This window comes from Protopterus annectens, chromosome 3.part1 (genome assembly GCF_019279795.1).
Source record: "Protopterus annectens isolate FY-2018-M chromosome 3.part1, PAN1.0, whole genome shotgun sequence".
NCBI lineage: Eukaryota > Metazoa > Chordata > Ceratodontiformes > Protopteridae > Protopterus > Protopterus annectens.
Genome location: NC_056732.1, coordinates 519,532,502 through 519,552,841, shown reverse-complemented (window position 1 = coordinate 519,552,841; position 20,340 = coordinate 519,532,502). Strand labels below are relative to the sequence as shown.

The 20,340-nt window shown below is 42.8% G+C and overlaps 1 protein-coding gene across 1 annotated transcript in view; it reads right to left on the bottom strand.

Moving 5' to 3' along the window:
• GORASP1 (golgi reassembly stacking protein 1) overlaps nt 1–20,340 on the bottom strand; it is a 584,558-nt gene that overhangs the window by 299,404 nt on the left and 264,814 nt on the right. Inside the window, exons 4-5 of the mRNA XM_044066947.1 lie at nt 19,668–19,754; nt 19,445–19,575 (exon numbers count right to left, since the gene is read on the bottom strand). Of these exons, the coding sequence (XP_043922882.1) occupies nt 19,445–19,575; nt 19,668–19,754 (218 nt within the window). The remainder of the gene's footprint in view (nt 1–19,444; nt 19,576–19,667; nt 19,755–20,340) is intronic.

Here is a 20,340-nt window from a genome sequence, read left to right as displayed (position 1 = left end):
AATGGAGATTCTTAATGCCCCCTCCTGGGTGACAAAGATGTGAAGTTTTCCAGCGTGGTCAATACCCTTAGCCGCCCACTACTTCCATAACGAAACCAAATGTTGCTAGAACTTATGAAATATGATGCTATCTCCATTCCAGCACTCTCACATTCCCCAAGTCTATTGCTCCTCTTCATCCTTGGTACTCTCTGAGGATGTAAAAACAGTGGTACCGTTACTGCTCAGAAAAGACCTCTTAAATTCTCTCAAATATAAAACAAGATATGCTTCTGAAGTTCTGTAATAAAGTTTACTATTTACAATTCTTTTAACCTCACTTTTTTCCAGTTAAGGATACTCGCGATTTTGAACTTTCACTACTTGAACAAATACATCTTCTGTGCTAACAACACTTTATATGCTGAAGAAGCATTTATATTTGGAATTCAGTGCAAACTATTTATCAATTTTAGTTATGCTCACTTATGATCAACACATTTTACTTTGATATGATCTGTAAGTAGTTTTGTCTTCAACAGAAGAGTGACACCGCAGCAGTCATGGACTCAGAAATTTAATCATCTCATTGTAAATAATGCAAAACATGTCCAATTAATTTTGTTTTTTCAAACAGCAGTTGCCATCCATTTAATGAAGGGCAAGTACAAGCCTACAACTGGGGGATACAATCCAAAATGTGTGAAGCTACTTTCATCATATCCTAAAGTTCAGTAACCATAAAACTACCTCGTCTTTGTTCCCATACAAGACTGAGCAAGGAGGAAGGGAAGGTGTGAGCAAAGTGGAACCAATAAAAGTATCAAAGATATACTAAAATAGGTAAACAGTTGCTTAAAAAAACAAAACCTAACTAGTAAATCAACAGATGCTGTCTCTAGAAATGAAACACATACTTTTTACTTGGTGCTTTCATCTGCAGATTGCTAGGACTTCATCAGAATGACATTAATCAGTGTATATATGTTTAAATACTCTTGTGTTAATTTATGAAACAACCAATAAAATCATCATCATTAGGAAAATATTAATGGGAGACTATGTAGGGTTCATTTTCTGAGGCATTATCCACAGGAAGCAATGCAGCACAAAATGAGTATTACCATGTAATACTTTGTTTACATTACTTTTCTGACTGGTACACCTCAATGAGCCAACAGTTCTTCTCTAAGGTATAAGTGAAAAGCAGTTTATTCTGTTTAGGTAAGAGTGGAGAGAACACCACTAAAAACATCCCTATACTGAGAGCTATAGAAAAACAAGTGATTTAAAACCAAAAGAGAGCATACAAGTGGCTGAAAAGTAGCAGACGTAAGTACTCGCTTTGTCATCTGATCCTTAACAGGACCATCTGCGGGGAGTAACAGCTGCATTTCCATCATGGTTGGTGATTTCTAAGGGGGGAGAAAGCAAATTAATGGATGGGGCTAACTGGAATGGGGTGAGACTATACTATGACTGTTCAATAATGGTTTGCCTGTGATCAAAGAGGAGCTCAGGTCAATCACTTTCACACACAATCTGACAGCAATTTTACTTTTTTTTCCTCCCTTTCCTCCATCCTGACCATGAGCTGCCACTAGCACCTCTCCTTGTTCAATGGGATGAACTGACCTTCCTCAGCCTTTCCCAGGCTCAACATAACACATGTGTGGGGACACGGAGGATGCTGGTTCAGCATTACAGTGCTGTCAGGAAGTGTTTGCCCTAACCCCTTACCATTCCACAGCAGCCTTGCAAGCTCAGTAATCACTGGAGTCATGTTGGAATGAAAATGAAAGAACATATGGCCACAGGCACATATTTCAAGTTCTTGGTGTCACACACATACACAGTACACCTTCTCACCTCTTCCCACAAAAGACAGTTACTCTCTGTGAAACGTTATGAAATTAGACTGGGATAAAACTGAAAGAACAAATAACCATATATTTCAACTAACTGATTTCAGACTTGTACATACAGCATGCCTCTTTACTCACACCCACAAGATACCTGTATACACTTCTGATATTTGATTGGGAGAAAAGTAAAAAATAACAGTAGTCACAACAATGTATTCTAACTTTTTGCTGCGTGGTAGCACACTGTCCCTGGACAAGCTATATAGACCTACTGTATAAACATATGGTTTTGTTGTCAGGAAAGTTAAAAAAAAAATACTGCACACAATTGTCTCCAGCCCCATCACAAGATATAGTGACCTTCTGTGTACACAGGCAGGGCCAGTTATAGATTCAGTTGGGCCCAGAGCAGAGGATAAGGATGGGATCCTCCTTCTAAGCCTATGTCAAAGTTCCCTTAGATAGCCAATGTTCTGGGGTTCTAATTGCAATTCAATACAGAATGCCTTTGGCATGTTACAGGAAAACAGAGCACTTGAATAAATCTCAAACAGGGACCGGAAAGCCATGCAGATTCCACACTGAAGGAATCCCTGCCAAAAATCAGCCACAGAACTAAACACTATGGGTGACAATGCTGTTCACTATGCCACTGTTCCAATAATTAGTTGCTATCTCACACATCTTGCTCAAACCACCAAAGATAGCTACTTATTGTGTACAATGCTGATGCACATCTGTGTGATAAGTGAAACATGTTATGGCCTGTTTGTTACTTTCAGATGCACTACAGCATCCCAAAAAAGAGTCATCTTCATCCACAGACAGACCCTGCTATACCCATCAGTTACACATACTTTTGCTGCACATCTCAGATGTCAATGCTTAAAATGCCACAGTAAAGTGTTCCAGCTTAACACAAATGCAAACTACTTCTGAAAATTTTGATGAATGTCTGTTTATCCTAATCCAGACAACTGGGTCAGCTATTTTCATCAACAGACAATCCTCCTACCCAGCAATTATAGCTACTACATTGCCTGTGTATACCTCAGATGTCTGTGATAAAATACAACATAAACAGTTGACATATTTCAGTTATGCTTCACACAACAAACAATAGCCAAAGTAAAATATTTCAACTTGCCAAATACAAATACACATTTGTATTGCAAAAATAGAGTAACTACTGTAACTTAAGCAAATGACAATGGCATCAGCCGCTTTCATCCAATGAGAGCTCCATAATGGGCAACTCCAGATGCTTTGCTGATTGTGCTAACAATGTAGATGCCTGATTTTGATAAAAATAATGGTCACAGTAAAGCATTTCAACTTTGTTTCACACAATCCACAGATATAGTAAAGTGCCCCGAAACTTGTTTCATACAAATGCATTTTAGTCCTCCAAAGCCAGAATAATGACTGCACACCTTCAGCAAATGACAGCTGGATAAATCAGGCTTATCATCATCCTAATCAATCTGTTGACCATGTATACTTAAGACCGCATACTACAATGAAATAAAATTAGTAATTGGCCATACTAATTTAATTCAACCTCCCACGCAGAAACACAGAGATATGCTCATCAATGACAGCCACTTTATTAACCTATATACACCTCAGATGTCTCCCAGTGGTGAAATGACCGACTGAATACCTAATGGCTACAGTAATATATTTCACCTCACTGCTTTCAGAAGCATGAAGCCAACCTACTGCAATCCCTTTACATATACATACGTACACACACTGAAACGAGAATCAATTACAGCCACATCTATGGCTGTATACACTTCAGATGCCTACTTATGATCAAATAAATGAACCACCCCATGCACCGACACACACACACACACACACACACACACACACACACACACACACACACACACACACACACACACACACACATACACATTTAAATAAAAAATATACCTAGAGTCCTACTGATTGGCTGGCAGTGGCACACACAGTGTTGTAAAAACAATTAAACAAAATGTTAACAAAAATATATATATATAAAAATTGCACCTATGCCCATACCTCTGTATTCACCTCTTTTACTTCAGAAACCAATAGGAATTAATTTCCCACTGTTTTGTACCATTAATCATTCAGCCTCTTTTAAAGTTGCATTTCTGCTGCTCTTCAACTGCAGGAAGACCATGGAGTAGGTGCAACTCTGTTCTGTTTTAGAAAGCAGCCTAGTCAAGTAAACAGTTTTCCTTTTTATTTATTGATTTATTTATTATTTTACATACAATAGAACTCCACGCATAAGAGTGGCAAATATGCACAGAGTTCTGATTCCCCAAGATGGAAATTGACTATATTTAAATGCTTTTTTATTGACAGTTTTGCTTTTACTGCGAAGGGGGAAATGGCTGCAACCGCGCACTACCAAGAGCTATCCCCCATGGGTTTCCTGTTTGGAAGATCTTCTCTCAGCAAAAATTCTAATATTCCCTAGCTCTTGCTCTATGGTAAGCATCTGTCTTCTGCACATTCCAGGATATTACATGCTGTTTTTAGTTTCATACTCATCTCAATACTGAGCCTGCCCCCTGAAACAAAGTATAGCTTTAAGAAACAGACAAGATTATTAAACGACAGTCTTGTTGAAGAAATTCATCTGTGACATGGGTGGTGGGATAATTTAAATGTAGGAGGACACCGGGAAGGGGAATAAGTATCAAATGCAAAGAACAACCCTCCTGAGGAACATCTGTGACGGTATTTGAAAACATTGACGTTATGTACTCACCATAACAATGCATCTGTGTTGTCCATTTCATTCGTCTTCAACCAATGGGTATCGGATCTGACTTGGCTGCCTTTCTTCCAGACTCTTGGATCTGACTCTCGAGCTCCTCCCCTTGCCCATAATGTCCTTTACTGATGTATTACCTCAGATCGAGTTTGCTGTCACTATATATCAATCTAGAATGTAGCTTATAAAAAGTAAAGGAACAGAATAAGGGCTCAGACTGGGACAGTGGTTCTAAAACTTTATCAGGTCACTCCCAAAGAAAAAGAGAGGGGGAAGGGGGTCAGAAGTTGAGGAAGAATGGCAATAGACAGCACAAATACATATTTATGGTGAGTACATACCTTTAATATCTGATGTTGCCATTTTCATTCATTGTCCAATGACTGGGACAGAGTCACCAGCTATGATAACTCTAAGTGGCCCTCATGGAAGGACGTTCTGGAGTCCCACAAAGCCAAAGGCCAGTTGGTTTCTGGAGATGATATTCAATTGGTCATGAGCAATAAAAGTATGAGCACTGGACCAAGTGGATGTAGCACAAATATCATCAGTAGACGCTCAGGCCCAGAAAGCAGATGACGTAGACATAGACCTAGTAGAGTGAGTGTCAAAGGTAAACTTCTCAAACAGTAAATATAAGAAATGCAATCTGATATCCACTTGGCTAGGGTGACTCTGGATGCTGGTTTTCCCAATTTCATATGGGCAATGAAAACACAGAGTTGGTCAGTTTTTCTAAAATCTTTTGTTTTATGAAGATAACAATGAATCTGCCTATGTAAGTTCATAGGTTCACGGGTGCGTACTAGGCCAATGGCCCTGGAGCCTATGTAAGCCTAGCCCAAGAAGATTCTCTGGCATAATGCCACCCAAAGTTAGTTCCCAGTGCCCCTGTCAAGCAAGGCCACTGAAGTGATCCCCGGGATGAACTTCCTACTCTCCACCCACTCATCAAGATTTCTCTTAAAGAGGGCCAGTGAAGTGCTCTGCTTGACGTGAATGGGAAGTTTGTTCCAGAGTATGGGAAGTTTCTGGGTTAGGAACCTGTCCCTCCAGCATGTTCTGTTTATTGTGGTAATGAGGCTAAGGTCCTTGGAGTGCGTGGCATGGAGGGATTGGAATTTCTTTAGGTGTAACATATCTAGCAGCTCTGGGTCAGACATGGCTTTGTAGGTCAGGCAGAGATTGCCTCTTAAGTAGGCGATGAGACAGAGTATAGCTGGAGTTTTTTTTTAGTCTGTCTGTATAGGGCATGTGTCTAAGGCCTAAGATCCTCTTAGTGAGGCAATTTTGTGGCCTTTCCAGTTGTTGCAGGTGTCCAGTGAGGTACGTACTAAATGGGGCATTGTATTCTATAATAGGTCTAATGATGGACGAGTAGAGGGGGATTATGACCTCTTTCTTCCTGGATGAGAAACCTTTTGTAATGACATGTGCCATTCTTCCTGGATTAGAAACCTTTTGTAATGAGATGTGCCACATACAAGGACTTTCTGACTACAGTGGCAATGTGGTTATCAAAGGAGAGGTTGCTGTCAACCTGTGTCCCCAGGTCTCTTATCACACCTTCGGTGTTTAGTGGACTATATGGTAGTTAATGGGCACCAAATTTTTCCCAAAAGGAATGACAATGCACTGTTGGCATTGAGCTTAAGGCCATGGTTCTGGCACCAGTCACTGGTGTCAGTGAGGCCTTTTTGTAGAATGTCTACTTCAGTTGGAGAATCAATAATGCCTCACAGTTTGCAATCATCTATGAACTTGGTCAGCCTGAGTCCCTTTGTGTTGGCTTAAACTTTAGAGAAGTAGATGCCAAACAGGACAGGACCTAGGACCGATCCCTGTGGAACACCACTTGTAACTCGTCAGTAGTCAGATTTGGAGTCCACTACTTTCACAGTGTAAGTTCTATCAGTGAGCCAGTTGGCAATCAATCTTATTATATAGGGGTATATGCCTAGTTTAGTGAGTCTATCTACGATTTCTGAGTGAGGGATGGTGAAGTCCTTGGCAAGATCTAGGTAGGCTGTGTGAACTACCTTGCCCTCATCCACAGTTCTGGTGACAGACTCGAAGAAGTCTATCAGGTTGAGCAGGCATGATCTACCTTTCACAAAACCATACTGCGTGGGGTCCAAGTTTGGAGATTCCCTCTGTCCTTATTTTTAAGGTCCATTATGATGCGCTCCATAGCCTTACATATCAGACTCATCAGGCTAATAGGGCAGTCTTAGTTCTGTTTGGTATGGCCCATTCCATGCACTTGTGTATGTGCTCATACAGTGCATTGGTGTATGATTCAGCAGTCATGCACCTATTTTCCATTTGCATGGGCGTTGTGAAGTTAACCACCTCTGTTTTAGAAGCCCAAAATTGGCTTTGTAGAAGTTTTTTTTACAGTGGTTTCCTTTAGGAGGGTGAGGGTGGGATGTGGATATCTGTGGTGGTTAGCTTGTGGTCAGATCTGACCAGGGAGGAGTTGATTACTGTTGTAGAGCAATGGTCACCCAAGTTAGCAATGACCAGGTCAAGGATGTTTCTATCCCTGGTGGGGGTTAGAATGAGTTGGTCCAGGGCACTGGAATTAATGAATTCCGGAAAACATTAAGCAATTGTGTTGACACGTGTAATTTTCCCAGTTAATGGAGGGGTAGTTAAAATCTCCCAGTATAAGGGTATTGGGTTGTACCCTAATATTTTCCAGTGTGTTTAGGAATGTGGAGTGGGAGTCTTGGGATATTGTGGGGGATCTATAGCAGGCTACAACCTGGATTACAATTTTACCCAGTGTTAGTTGTAACTGAAGTATCTCTGATGCTTTATGTTGGGCTACTAGTGTGGAGGTGTGCATATCCTTTATGAATAATATGGAGACACCACTGCCTTTAGTGCTTCAATCTAGGTTTAGGGGCCGAAAGGTGTGTTATGAATTATAGCCTGGTAGTGTTGGGGTACTCTCAGGAGCCTTGAATCAGGTCTCGGTCACTGCACATATGTCAATGTGCTCCATTTTAAGGAGTCCTTTGAGTGAGTGCATTTTGAGATTTAGACTTCTAGAGTTGAGTAGCATAACCCTCAGATTTCTTTTGCTTGTAGCTGTTATGGTAGTAATTTTGTCTTTAGGACACTGCCTAAATAAGGCACTATAGGGGTGTCAGGAGCCTTGGCCAGTATCCGGAATCCTTGGGGTGAAAGGTGCAGGCCATCTCTGGTGAAGCATCGAGGTCTGTCGATCATGTCATCCTAGGCAGACAGATACTGGATCCCCTTAGAATGACACCAGAAACTTAGCCAATCGCTGAAGTCAATCATTTTCTGCTTGTACTGTGGTACCATTCTGCATGACGGTAAGATGCTATTCAGAGCTAAGGTCATATCTGCCTGGGTTACAAGATCAGACAGCTCCTTTATGTCTCTTTTCATGTAGTCCAGGGAGGTACGTCTCAGGTCATTTTCAGCAACATGGACAATGACGGTCATATTTATACCTGTTGTGGAGTGACCTAAGTGCGTGCGTTATGTGGTGGATCCTGGTACCCGACAGGCAGCTGACCGTAACTTTCTCCTTATTCAACCTAGTGAGTGGGACATCATTGTGCCTTACTACTGAGTCACCTACGACTAGTGTATTGGATAAGTTGTTTTGCCATATGGGCTTTGGTTGAGTGGCACACTGTTTATGTGAGCTATGTGTCTCATGGTTTGTGCTGGGATGTGGTGGTTGTTTGCGCTTCTGCCTTGGAGGTCTCTGTTGTTTGGGCAGATTTATATTGAGAGACTTCACGAAAGTAGGTGTGTGTTTTGTGCTACTATGTGCGGGTTGTGGTGGTGTATGTTCTGGAGGGCTATGTGTTGAATGTGGTGTGGAGCAGGTGTTACCTTTCTCCTCTTGACTAGCTAATCCAGTCTTGGTTGGAGAGTGCTTGGCTTACAATTTGGCTGTATATGTGCATCTCTCACAAGTCATAGTGTTGGGAGGTAAGAGCAGAGGGTTGTCTGTGTACATGAGGCAGTTGCTACACTGCCTCAGGATGCCCAATTCACCAGGTTGACAAGAGAAAGCACAGGGAACTGACCTTTAGACATGCCTGGGTATGAGCTCACTATATTAAGTACTGAAGTCTTGTACATGAAAAATGCCACCCAAAGTGTCTGAGTCTGTACAGAGCACTGCCAAACACTCGAGGGGAAACTAATACGTAGACCCTGAAAATTTAAAGGATGAAGTATTTAGCAGATATTCTGAAGTTAGGAAGAAATCAAGCAGTACTTAGTGAAAATAAAGAATTAGCTTGTCAAGAATGATGAAAAGAGGGGAGTCCCATGAATGGCTACTGCCTGGCAACTACTGATGCTGGTCTCTGCACAGCTTCATTCTGCTGGGATACAATACTCTTTTGCTTCTTCTTTCACCAGAAGAAAATGTTAGCACCAATCCTAAGAAGAGAAGCAGGGCACAGCCTGTTTGGTGATCCACAGTCTTGTCCCAGATGATGCAAGGGTCTGCAGGATTGTAGCCTTTTTCTGGTAGATGCCTCGAAGAGCAACCAGACCAATCAGATACGTTAAGTACAGACACTCACTTTCCAACCAGAAAAAGTCAGGAATCAATGCACTCTGCTCCTAATCTCACCAGGATCAGAATATAAGCACAGATTCCAAGCTGTCATCTATAAAGCAGTTATTAAGCTTTCTGATGATGAGCAGTCTCCAGGAAATAATGTACCTGCACTCCTTCTCTCACCAGGAGAAAACAGAAGCACTAATCCCAAGATGACTACTGAGAGGCAGAATGTGGGCTCTCCCAACAACTGGTCATCTTACAATAGATAATTAAAGGTAAGATGAAAAAAATGGTTTATCCTAAACACTGCAGTGTGCACTAGAGGAGTTAGATGTGAAAGTTGGTAACTTAAGTTTTACCTGTGTAAAAAGTTTTATTGGAGAGTCACTATTTTTAAAACAGCAAGATAGACTGAAAGGGGTGGTCACGGTTTTATTCTGGTACTATGGAATACAGTAGGATGGCCAATAAATTTAAATACCTGAAGGGGAGTGATTTCATAAAATGATAATTTTGTGCTTACTCACACCAACCAGTAAAAGCAGAGAGGAAATAATATATATGGTCAAATTAACATAAGGGACAGGCAACTAGAAACATTTCTGTCTAACTCACAAACTGTAGCAGAGTCTGGGTGAGCCTTTCCCTTAAAGCTCTGAAATGTTTTATTTTACCCCTTAAATAGAAGGAGTAGCTCCTTGCTCCACCCCCTCAGTTCACAGATGATTAACCTTAACTGATCTCTTCTAACTTATGTGCGACTCCTTAATTAACCTGTTCTAATTTCTGTCTGACTCACAAAAGGCAGAGCTGTGGTGTCTTTTCAAGTTTTAATATGCAGTTAAACACAGAATACATGTAAAACACAGTGTAAAAAAAACAAATCACAGTAAAAAAAAATAGAAAAAGGTAATAAAGTAATACAGAATACAACAAATAAAAAGCAAACTAACCTTTCCCTCACAGCAAACTACAGCAGAGTCTGGGTGAGCCTTTCCAATAAAGCCCAAAAGGTGAAGCATGTATTCTCTTTTAGTGGAAAATTTTGGAAAGAAGATCAGCAAATTGATGACTTGGTTGATGTTTGATTCAGAGGCTATTTTTGATAGAAAAGACCGATTAGTATGTAAAGTAACTATCTTTATGGAAAATCAAATAAGGCAGTTTTGAAGAGAGTGCTTGAAGTTCAGGAACTACCTAGTAAAAGTAATAGCTACAAGAAGAATTGTCTTTCAAGAAAGAAATTTGAGATCAGCCTTGGCTGAAGGCTCAAAGAGAAGCTAAACCAAGCTTTGCAACACAACTGTAAGATCCCAAGATGGAGTAGCATCTTTAATAGGAGGTCTAAGCAAAAAGATGCCTTTAAGGAATGCTTTACATAGCCTGGATGAAGTTAGACGGGAAGCATTGTCTCTAGTGTGAAAATTAGAGATGGCTGCTAGCTGAACTTTGACAGTGGAGAAACTAGCACCTCTTTGAAAAATCAAAGTAAGAAAATCCAAAACAGCAGGAATGAGAGCAGTAAAGGGGTATAATTCTCTCTGTTGTGCCCAACAGGAAAATCTTTTCCACTTACTCTTGTATATTTTCCTTGCCGAAGGTTTCTGGATGAATGTAAAATATGACATCTTGAAGGATGAGATACCAGATCTGGACTGGGGTCCAGTGTTCAAAGAGGGTATAGAAAGTGAGACCAGAGGAATGGGAACCAACACTGTTGAAGCTAAAATGGGGCAATGAGGATAACCCTGCTCTTCAACTAAAGTGTTTTCTGAAGAAACATGGGGATTACAGGTTCGGAAGGTGGGCATACAGGAGACCGGAGGGCCAAACGTGGTCCACAGCATCCCTTTGTGACTCCCCTGAGGGGGGAATTAAGGTGAAAAACCTGCTGCACTTGTTGTTGAGGTCCAAGGCAAAGAGATCACAGCAAGGTTTCCCCATTACCATAAGACCCTTTCCACTACTGTATGGTTGAGAGACCACTTGTGAGGCATTAGAATAGTTCTGGTGAGCTTGTCGGCTAGAACATTGGATTAACCCAGTATGTGTGTTGCTACCAGAAGACAAAATCTTCAATAGTATACAATGGTGCTCCAGCCTCAGGCAAACAATACAACCACATCAACTGATGTTATTGTTAACAGTATTAACAGAACACCTTCATCACAGAGAATTTCATCAATTCACACTACTGGATTTTCTGTCTTTGTCTCTGGAACACTGCTGAATAAGCATAGTTGTATTCCTTGGAATAGTTTCTGTGAATTTTTTACATTCATATTGTTCTCTGTAGTGCCGATTCCTTGTTGTAGCAGCTACACCTGCTCATGCACACTGAGTACAGAGGCACTTGTTTATATTTCTGTTTGGTTCCGTTAAAAAGATAAAACAATCTGAACTATGAACATGTAGAAACAGGACTATTAGTGGAACCAGAGAAGCCACATGGCTAGTCTGAAGGGTGAATGCCCAAGAGATGCTTGCTTGACAAGGGAATTAGTAGCATCCTGAATGAAATTTCAGGTGTTTTTCCCCCAAAAGGACTAATTCTGTCAATGCCAATAAGGGGCAATGAGAATGGCATTAGGGTTGTGTAGCTTAACTTTCTGGATGAACATCAGAGGAAACTAGGGGGGGGTGTACAATGGTCCATTGCTTTACCAGACCACCCAGAGATCTCTCCACACTTTCAAATTAAATAACAAATGTTGCACTTGATGTTGGTTGGAGAAGCAAAGATACTGCAGCAAGACTCGCTCCACTTCTGAACTCTCAAGGCACCAGCAGACTGAGGGACGACTCATGAGGTATTAGTAACCAATAACTCAATCTGCTACAGAACAGGTTTCTCCTAGTATAAGATTTACCACCAGAAAGCAGATGGACTGAACGGTCCATTCCACATCTTCTTGAGACAAGGGACATGACTGTGTCCCTATTTGTTTGCTGATGCACTGAGTCACACTCATGTTATTAGAAGGGAATTCTGGAAGATCTGGAGGGTATGAATAACTATCCTCATCTCTAAAACTCTGGTATGCAAAGAGAATTTTAAGGACATTGTGATACCTTCTGCCCATTGTTATGCCCTCTTCACCCTAGGGCAGCCACATCCATGATGAATGCTACCATAGAAGTGTGCAACTGAAATGGATTTCATCTGGTAAGGTTTGGAAGATCCATCCACAAGTGAAGGTGCATCTTGCATGATCTGGAGAATTGAGCACTGAATTACAAAAGATCAGATACATGTTCCCATTGGAACTTTAAAGCCCACTGTAGCACCCTTTTACAAGATTCTAACTGGGTTCTACTGGGATGGATGTTTCCATGCTACTTACAGTCTTAAGACATGCACATGCTGAAATTCCACAGGAGACTGGAATAAGGAAAACCTTAGGTTATATGGAATGAGTTTTGTCCATTGGTAAGCTAGAAGGGCATTTAATGCCTGCGCTTGAAATAGTTGTATGTATGTATATTTTTGGAAAAGTGTATGTTTAAGATGCAGCCAATTAATCTGAGCAGCTGGGACAGAGTCAAATGCAACTTTGTAAGTTTCACTGTAACACTAAAATAGTGGAAAATTTATAACCAGACATTTCCTTGCTGCAGTCAGACCCTGAACCATAACTGAACAAGTATAGGAGAATAATGGCTCCCAGCATCTTCTGCAAGACTGCTGCTGTGGCATGAACTTGGCAAGCGCCCTGGGAACTGTAGTAAGTCTGAATGGAAGAGTCCAGAACTGGAAATGATTGCCTCCACAAGTGTAGCTGTGAGATGGAGGTAGGAGTACTCCAGACCTAAACAACATAGCTAGCCTCTTTCTGACAGGACAACGACCGATGGACTACATAGTAACCTTCCAAAAGTTTCCTTGAGAACAAAGGTGCTTAGGCCACTAAGATCAAAAACATCCTGCTGCGTCTTTGTCTTTTTTAACAACAAGAAAATGAAACAATATGCTAACTCTTAATGTCTGATACAACTTGTCGGAAGCTACCTTTGTAGAAGGGGATGAATCTCCCTTCTTGTAGGGGCCATTTTATTGGGTGGGACATTAGGCAATGGAAAAGGATGGTGGAATGGGTTGAGGTTGAAAGGAATCTTTTAATGACTACAGAGGGGAGACTTGATATGCATGTCTGATGCAATGAATTCTATATGCGGACAGGTGGATGACAGCCCTTGAATAACCCCAAAAGAAAGAAAGTTGAAACAGAACTCAGGTCTGCTGTTGCTTGCCCCATGATGGGATGCAGTTTCCTGAAGATTAAAGAGAACCCTTGCCCTCTGGCTCATTACCACTCTGAGAGTTATTTTGCTGAATAGCACACATGACCATGTAAGACACTGGCTCTTGTGCATCCCAGAAAAGGAGTACTGAGGCAGACAGAATTTTGCACCCTCATTAGTGAGCATCTTACCTCCCCCCCAAGTTCTTGAGATGGGTATCCCATCAAAGTCCAAATATAAAGACTCCTGTACTTTGGGAGCCACCGAAAAATTAGCATTTTTGTGAATGCCAAAGGAATCCATAGTCAGTGAAATAACAGTTAAAGTTACAAAAGCAATAAAATGTCAGTCAGACTGGACAGCAAGTCAAAAGGGAAAGGAATCATTAACAAAAAAGGCTGAAAATGAAAGACAATACTCTGTTAAAAGGGACAGAATGTGACTGCAGAACTTCATAATTAGCCTGCTGAATGCCCTGGTATGACATCTGTCATTAGCATAATTCTGAATGCAATGCCATGGCTATATTACAGAAAAAAAAAAAACCAGCAGAGGAGACCAGAATTCAAAATGGTCATCAGTCAGGCTGCTTATGATGATGTTTAAACCTGTAATGTACACAACAGCAAAAAAAAAAAAAAAATGGAGACAGAGAGGGCACCACACATTAATATTTTTATTTTTTTTCTATTAACATTTTTATTTTGATCCTAAACCAAATATGGTACTCCAAATATCATGAGTGAGTGCAATATTATGACACTACTAAATGCTCACAAGGAGAACAAGATCCACACTGCACTTGACCCTTAAGTCAAACATACAGTTTAGAAAATATGTAGTGAACCGAGTGGGTACAAACCCTCAGGTTCTTTTCTGTGGCATGCAAATGCAGCATGTGCATTTGAAACCACCTGTATACTTTACAAAGAAATCTTTTATCTTCATAAAGTACTACAAAATGCATTTGTTAAGTCAGAACTCTGCAGCATCTTTTTAAAATGTTTAATTTTCTAAAAAAGTGGTAATGGAGAACATGCAATATTACTGAACCACACTGATACAACCATTGTAGTGCTAAGAACAATGTTTTAAAAAAAAGAAGTTATGTACTCACCAAAACGTTCCATCTGAGTTGTTGCTCTTCATTTGTCTTCAACCTGTGGGAACACAGATCCGGCACAGATCCGACTCGGCCGCAAGGAGAAGACTGGAGGGCCAAGCATGAACTAGAGCATCTCTAGGGGGCTCCCCCAGAGGGGGGTTCAGAGTAAAAAACTCACTGCACTTCATGTTGGAAGGAGAGGTAAAGAGATCGCAGCAAGGCTGACTCCACTTTAGAAAGATCTGCTTCACTACTGAAGGATTCAGAGACCAGTCATAAGGCAACAGGATAGACCTGCTTAGCCTGTCTGCTAGAATGTTGGACCTCCCCAGAATGTGCGCTGCCACCAGAAAATAGCCGGCGGAGATTGCCCACTCCTACAATCACATGGCTTCATGGCAAAGGGGATAAGACCTGGTTCCCCCCTGTTTGTTGATATACCAGACTACTGACATGTTGTCTGTCTGGATGGCAATCGTCCCTAGGGGAATATGGGCCTGAAGAGCTTGCAATGCCAACAGCATCACCCTCATCTCCAGGACACTGATATGCAACTGGGTCTCCAGGGAAGAACATGTGCCTTGAACCGTCTTTCCCAAGCAATGTCCCCCCACCCGAGCAGGGAGGTGTCCATGGTCACAGTGGTCACAGGGGTGGGGAGAATAAACGGGCGACAGCGAAGATGATCTGGGGACTGAATCCACCAAAGAAGAGAATCTTTGCATTCCCGGGACAGACGAATAGGATGTGACAGTGGTAGATCCAGAAAGGACCACTGGACTGCCAGAGTCCATTGGAACACCCTCATAAGTAACTGAGCTGTGGGGATGAGGGTGATCATGGTCGCCATGGACCCCCAATGCCCTTAAAACCAACTCTGCAGGAACAGATGGAACTTGAAGAATGTACTAGACATGCTGTTTGAGGGAGTGAAGTCTGCTGGGTGTCAGGAAAGCCTTGGTCAGAATGGTGTCCAACCAGGCGCCAATAAAATCTAGAACTTGAACCGGTTGTAAGAGAGATTTGTTGAGATTGATGGTAAAGCCCACCTGGTGGGCGGTTTGGATGAAAAAGACCCGGGTTTGGTAGAGACGATGCCCGGAGGGGCCGGAGAGGAGCCAATCGTCCAGGTAAGGGAAGACCTGCAGCCGCAGGTGAGCTGCTTCCACCATCACTTTGGTGAACACCCTCAGGGCTGTAGTGAGACCAAAGGGTAGCGCTCTGAACTGGTAATGATTGGCCCCCAAACCTGAGGTGGAGAAACCTCTAAGAGTGTCCATTTTGCTGTGATAGTACGCATCTTGAAGGTCTACTGAGCCCATCCAGTCATTTTCCTGCAAAAGGGGCAGGATAGATTGGAGTGTGACCATCCAGAACTTTGTCTTGGCAACTGACAGATTCAGGGTAGAGAGATCCAGAATTGGCCTCAAGTCCCCTGTTTTCTTTGGCACCAAAAAGAACCATGAATAGCTGCCTAATTCGGACTGGTTTGGGGGGATGGGCTGGATGACTCATTCTTCTAGCAGCTTGGAAATTTCCTATGCTGCTGCCTCCCTTTGTGTGGGTGGAACGTCTGGGTGGAACCTGGCCGGGCTTGGCCTTTGAAAGAAGGGGATTGAATATCCTCTTGATATGACTCGCAACACCCACTGATCATCTGTAATCAACTCACAGGCTGATGAGTGTAGCGAGAGTCGACCCCCGACTGCCTGAGGAGATGAGTAACCGGTCAACCCTTCAGGGCTGTTGTGTGGGCCTGTCCAGGAATGGATCCAGAGAGCATTGATTCCTCGGGGCCCCCTCTGCCGTGAGGGTGGTGTCTGGAAAATGCCCCTCTGCCTCTGGGGGAAGGAGAGTACCGGGCATCCTGGGAATAATCCTGAGACTTCTGGAACCACATCTTCGTCCCCCGCTGATTCCGGGAGAAGGATCGTTGAGGGGTTGAGAAGCGGATTATGACGGTATACAGAGTCTTCCCACACATCTTGCTCTGGACCAGAGTGTCACGTACCATCTTTCCAAAGAGTGTGGAACCATCATATGGGGCATTTGTAAAAGACTCCTTGAAGGGCTCCAAGAAGGTACAAAGCTGGAACCAGGCATAATGCCTGATGGCAATGCCTGCCCTGACAGCTCTAGTGACACCCTCTGTAGCATGAGAGAGAAGCCGCATAGTGGTATTGGCAATGGAGGAGAGGGTGGCCATTCTGGAGGAGAAAACCTTCTTATCCTCTGTCAACATGGACTCTGGGGTACAGTCAGCAACCTCCTTCTCTAGGTCTCGCTGAAAACTAATAACGTGTACCATATAGTTCAGCACACGCACAGTGAACGTGGCTGAAGCATAGGCCCGCTTCCCAAAATGGTCCAACGTCCTAGACTCTCGGTCCAGTGGGTGAACCATGGAGCTCTTCTGTGTGAGCTCCTTCTTGGTGGCTGCCACTGCCACCATGGCATCGATGGGGGATCCCTTTGACCAATGTGGCTTGTCTGTGGGGGCACTGAGGACATTTTCGGGGAGCTTGGGAATAGGCTCCATCATGTCGGGCTCCTTCCACGCAGAGATGTCACAAGATCCACCAGAGGATCCACGGTGGGGGGGAGGGGGACACGCAAGAAGTAGAGGGTCCTGCACCAAATGCCTCCAGGAACACAGACTCATCAGGCTTGGGTTTTGGACAGACCACCCTCTTCGCTGTTGCAGGATCTCCATGATGTCTCCAAATGAGACATCCTCTGGGGTGATTGGAGGAATCCTCCTCTTCCTCCAAGTCAGTGTCTTCCATGACAGACTCTGGTGGGGAGTCTATGTGCCTCCTTTTACACATACATTTTTGATGAACCTCCTCGGGGGGGGGGGTCTCTGGGGAGGACACAAAAACATCTAGCTGCTCCCGTGTGAGAGCTCCTTGGGGTGAAGAGGCAACAAGCTGTCCCTGATGTAGCAGGATGGTGGAATCCAGACCAGAAACAGAGGCAACCAGGATGGATTCCAAAGAAGACAGCTTCGAGGGTCTCGATGAAATCAAGAGAACCCTCTCCACCATGTCAAAGGCAGATGGAGAACGAACCGCCTGAGTATGGGCTGCAGACGGGTCCATAATCCTCTGGATCAACAGGAGATCTGGAGCCAACCCTCCAGAAATTGAAACTCTGAGCCAAAACCATCCACTCAGATCTGGCACTGAGGCTATGGCTCCAATAGCCGGACAGATCTGAGCAGGTTGGATCTGACTTGCTCAAGGTAATGGCCAGCACTGAGATACCATCTGCGCCGACCCATCGACGCTGAGGGTCCTCGGATTTGAGGACTCTGAAAACAGGGGTCATATCAGAGAAGGAGTAATCGGGATGAAGCCGGACTGCATGGCCCCCACTCCAAAGGGGGAGGGGCTATCTTGGTGCGGATGAATCTCCACATCATCCTGTCCACCTTGGCTTTAGAAAGGCTGCGGGTGGATCTGGAGGAACAAGCCACTGACACTGGCCTAGAGGTGCGGGGAGGTGATGCTGATGCTGGGAAACAGCTCTAAAACATCTCCCTCTCTGGAGAGAAAGAAGGGGAATGAAGCCGGGGAGACTCAATCCTCGGAGCTCAGCCAAGATTGGCAGGTGGCCCTGCTGAGGACAAGCGGTCAGGGGACCACTTCCTCGGCCTGTCCTTATGTCTGTGCTTATCCCCGTTCCCGGTCTTCTTGGCGGGAGATTGAGTCCCAGAGGACGGGATAGAGACAGAAGTCGTAGCCGGGTTAGCAGTAGAAGAGGTGGCCTGGGTCCCCATGCTAGGTGGAGGCAGAAGGCCTTTTATAATAAGTTTATTCCTCCTGTCGATCAATGCACGGGAACTGAACACCGTGCAGCTCGAGCAGAAAAAAATCAAGGTGGGCAATCCCTAGACAATGCACAGAGTGTGGCCATCAGGTGGGGAAAGCTTATGGCCACACCCCGTGCATTTACGAAAAGGTTTGGGAGTCCATGACATGGTCAAGAGACAGAGGTAGGCCCAAACCAACGAAAAATACACTCACACACACACATACTCCTAAAGACAGGACAGAAAAAAAGATTTTTTTTTCTTTTTCAACAGACGCGAAACATGGAGGGGAGATGATAGGAAAGACAGAAAAGAGAATTCCTAGACAGAAAGAAAAACTGGAGCAGAAAATATAGACACACTTATCCAAAATAGATCAGAGCCAAAGGATCACAATGCTTACACGAGCGCAGCAAATGAGAACTGAAGGGAGGAAGGAGACAGGGGCATTATGGGTAGGTAAGGAGCTCAGATCAAATGCTGGAGAAATGCAGCCAAGTCGGATCTGTGCTGGATCTGTGCTCCCACAGGTTGAAGACCAAATGAAGACAACAACTTCAGATTGAATGCTATGCTGATGAATGACTCTAATGGAAAATACAGACTGTCATATTACGAGGAAGAGAATACAGCATGAGGGTGAAAGTGACACAACCAGCTTTGTAGACCATGTAGGTGGGTTACCTATTGATTCACTGGTCAGAGCAGCAAAGAGATCTGCAAAATGATCACATGCCATAAAAATCTTTTCAGTGCATCTCCAGAGCTCAACCCTGGTCTATTAAATTGTAGGAGTGCTACAGAAGTAGAATTACGCACCTGTTAACTGTTAATATGTAGCTGGAGACAAAAGAAAGAATGCTTTAAAAGCATGACTAGATGGTCACCTTCTGCTAACAGGTAAGCAGGACTGTCTCTCACTCTCTCATTTTTTAACAACTGAACAGCAGACAAATATGGGAAAATACCCTCCCCTCAAAAAAAAATAGGTATTTACTTTTTATACAGTCTGTGTGTAGTAAACATTCAGGTAGAAGGCAACAAGCTTAGAAAACACTTAAATAATTCTAAAATAAATGAATGTAAACCAGAAGCTCACCTTCCTTCTCCTCCCCAGGCACCATTTGGAGTCACAGTAACTTCTCTACAGTAGTCCGTTTCTGTGTTATAAACCATTAGCTTTACAGGCTTCCCCTCATGAGACTCGATAAGTGAGAATAAATCTTCTGACTGAAGAAAAAGATTTGGAATTTATTTTTGGCTAAATGCCATAGAAACAAATACTTTTAACTAAACGTACATTCAGATTTAGAAGTTGTTACCTCCTGCAGGACTTGGTCTGCTCCAACAATGTAATCAGTGAAGGGTGTAAAGCCAGCCAGCGCAGCAGGAGAGTTGGGTTCAACATCCTACAAGAGAAAGGTTGAAGTTTAGTCATGAAAATGTTTCAAAGAGTGCCAAGAAAGAAGATTTAAATGAATAAGACAAATCTGAGTGCAATAAAAATGCATTCTGTTTTACAGCAGTCATTCTTTTTCTGTGGTACAAATACATTCCACACCATTTCCAAAGTCAGTCATGTAGGTGAAAGTGGTCAATATTTTCTTGCTAGCTGACAGAAATCTGTATCACATATTTCCATAAGTTGTAACTACAATACAGTCTAAGTTAATTTACTTAACTTTAATAAAAGCCTTGCAAAGCAAGCTTCATATTAAATGAGTATCAGAACAAGGGGTATCTACAGAGTTCATGTGTGAAAGGTATGAATAAACTGCCTTTTACTGTTATCAGACAAAATAAACCCATTAGATAATCATGATGCACCTACAGAACAAAATTGTGTAACAAAGTCACAAGCTCACAATATGCATAATCATGAGCTTTATATACGCATTGCAACTGCAACTGTTGGTTGTACATTAAACAAATTGTAAGGAGTGTTCTTCCAGCCACAAGTTCACTTGTTACAATAAAAGTATTTGTCAAGATGAC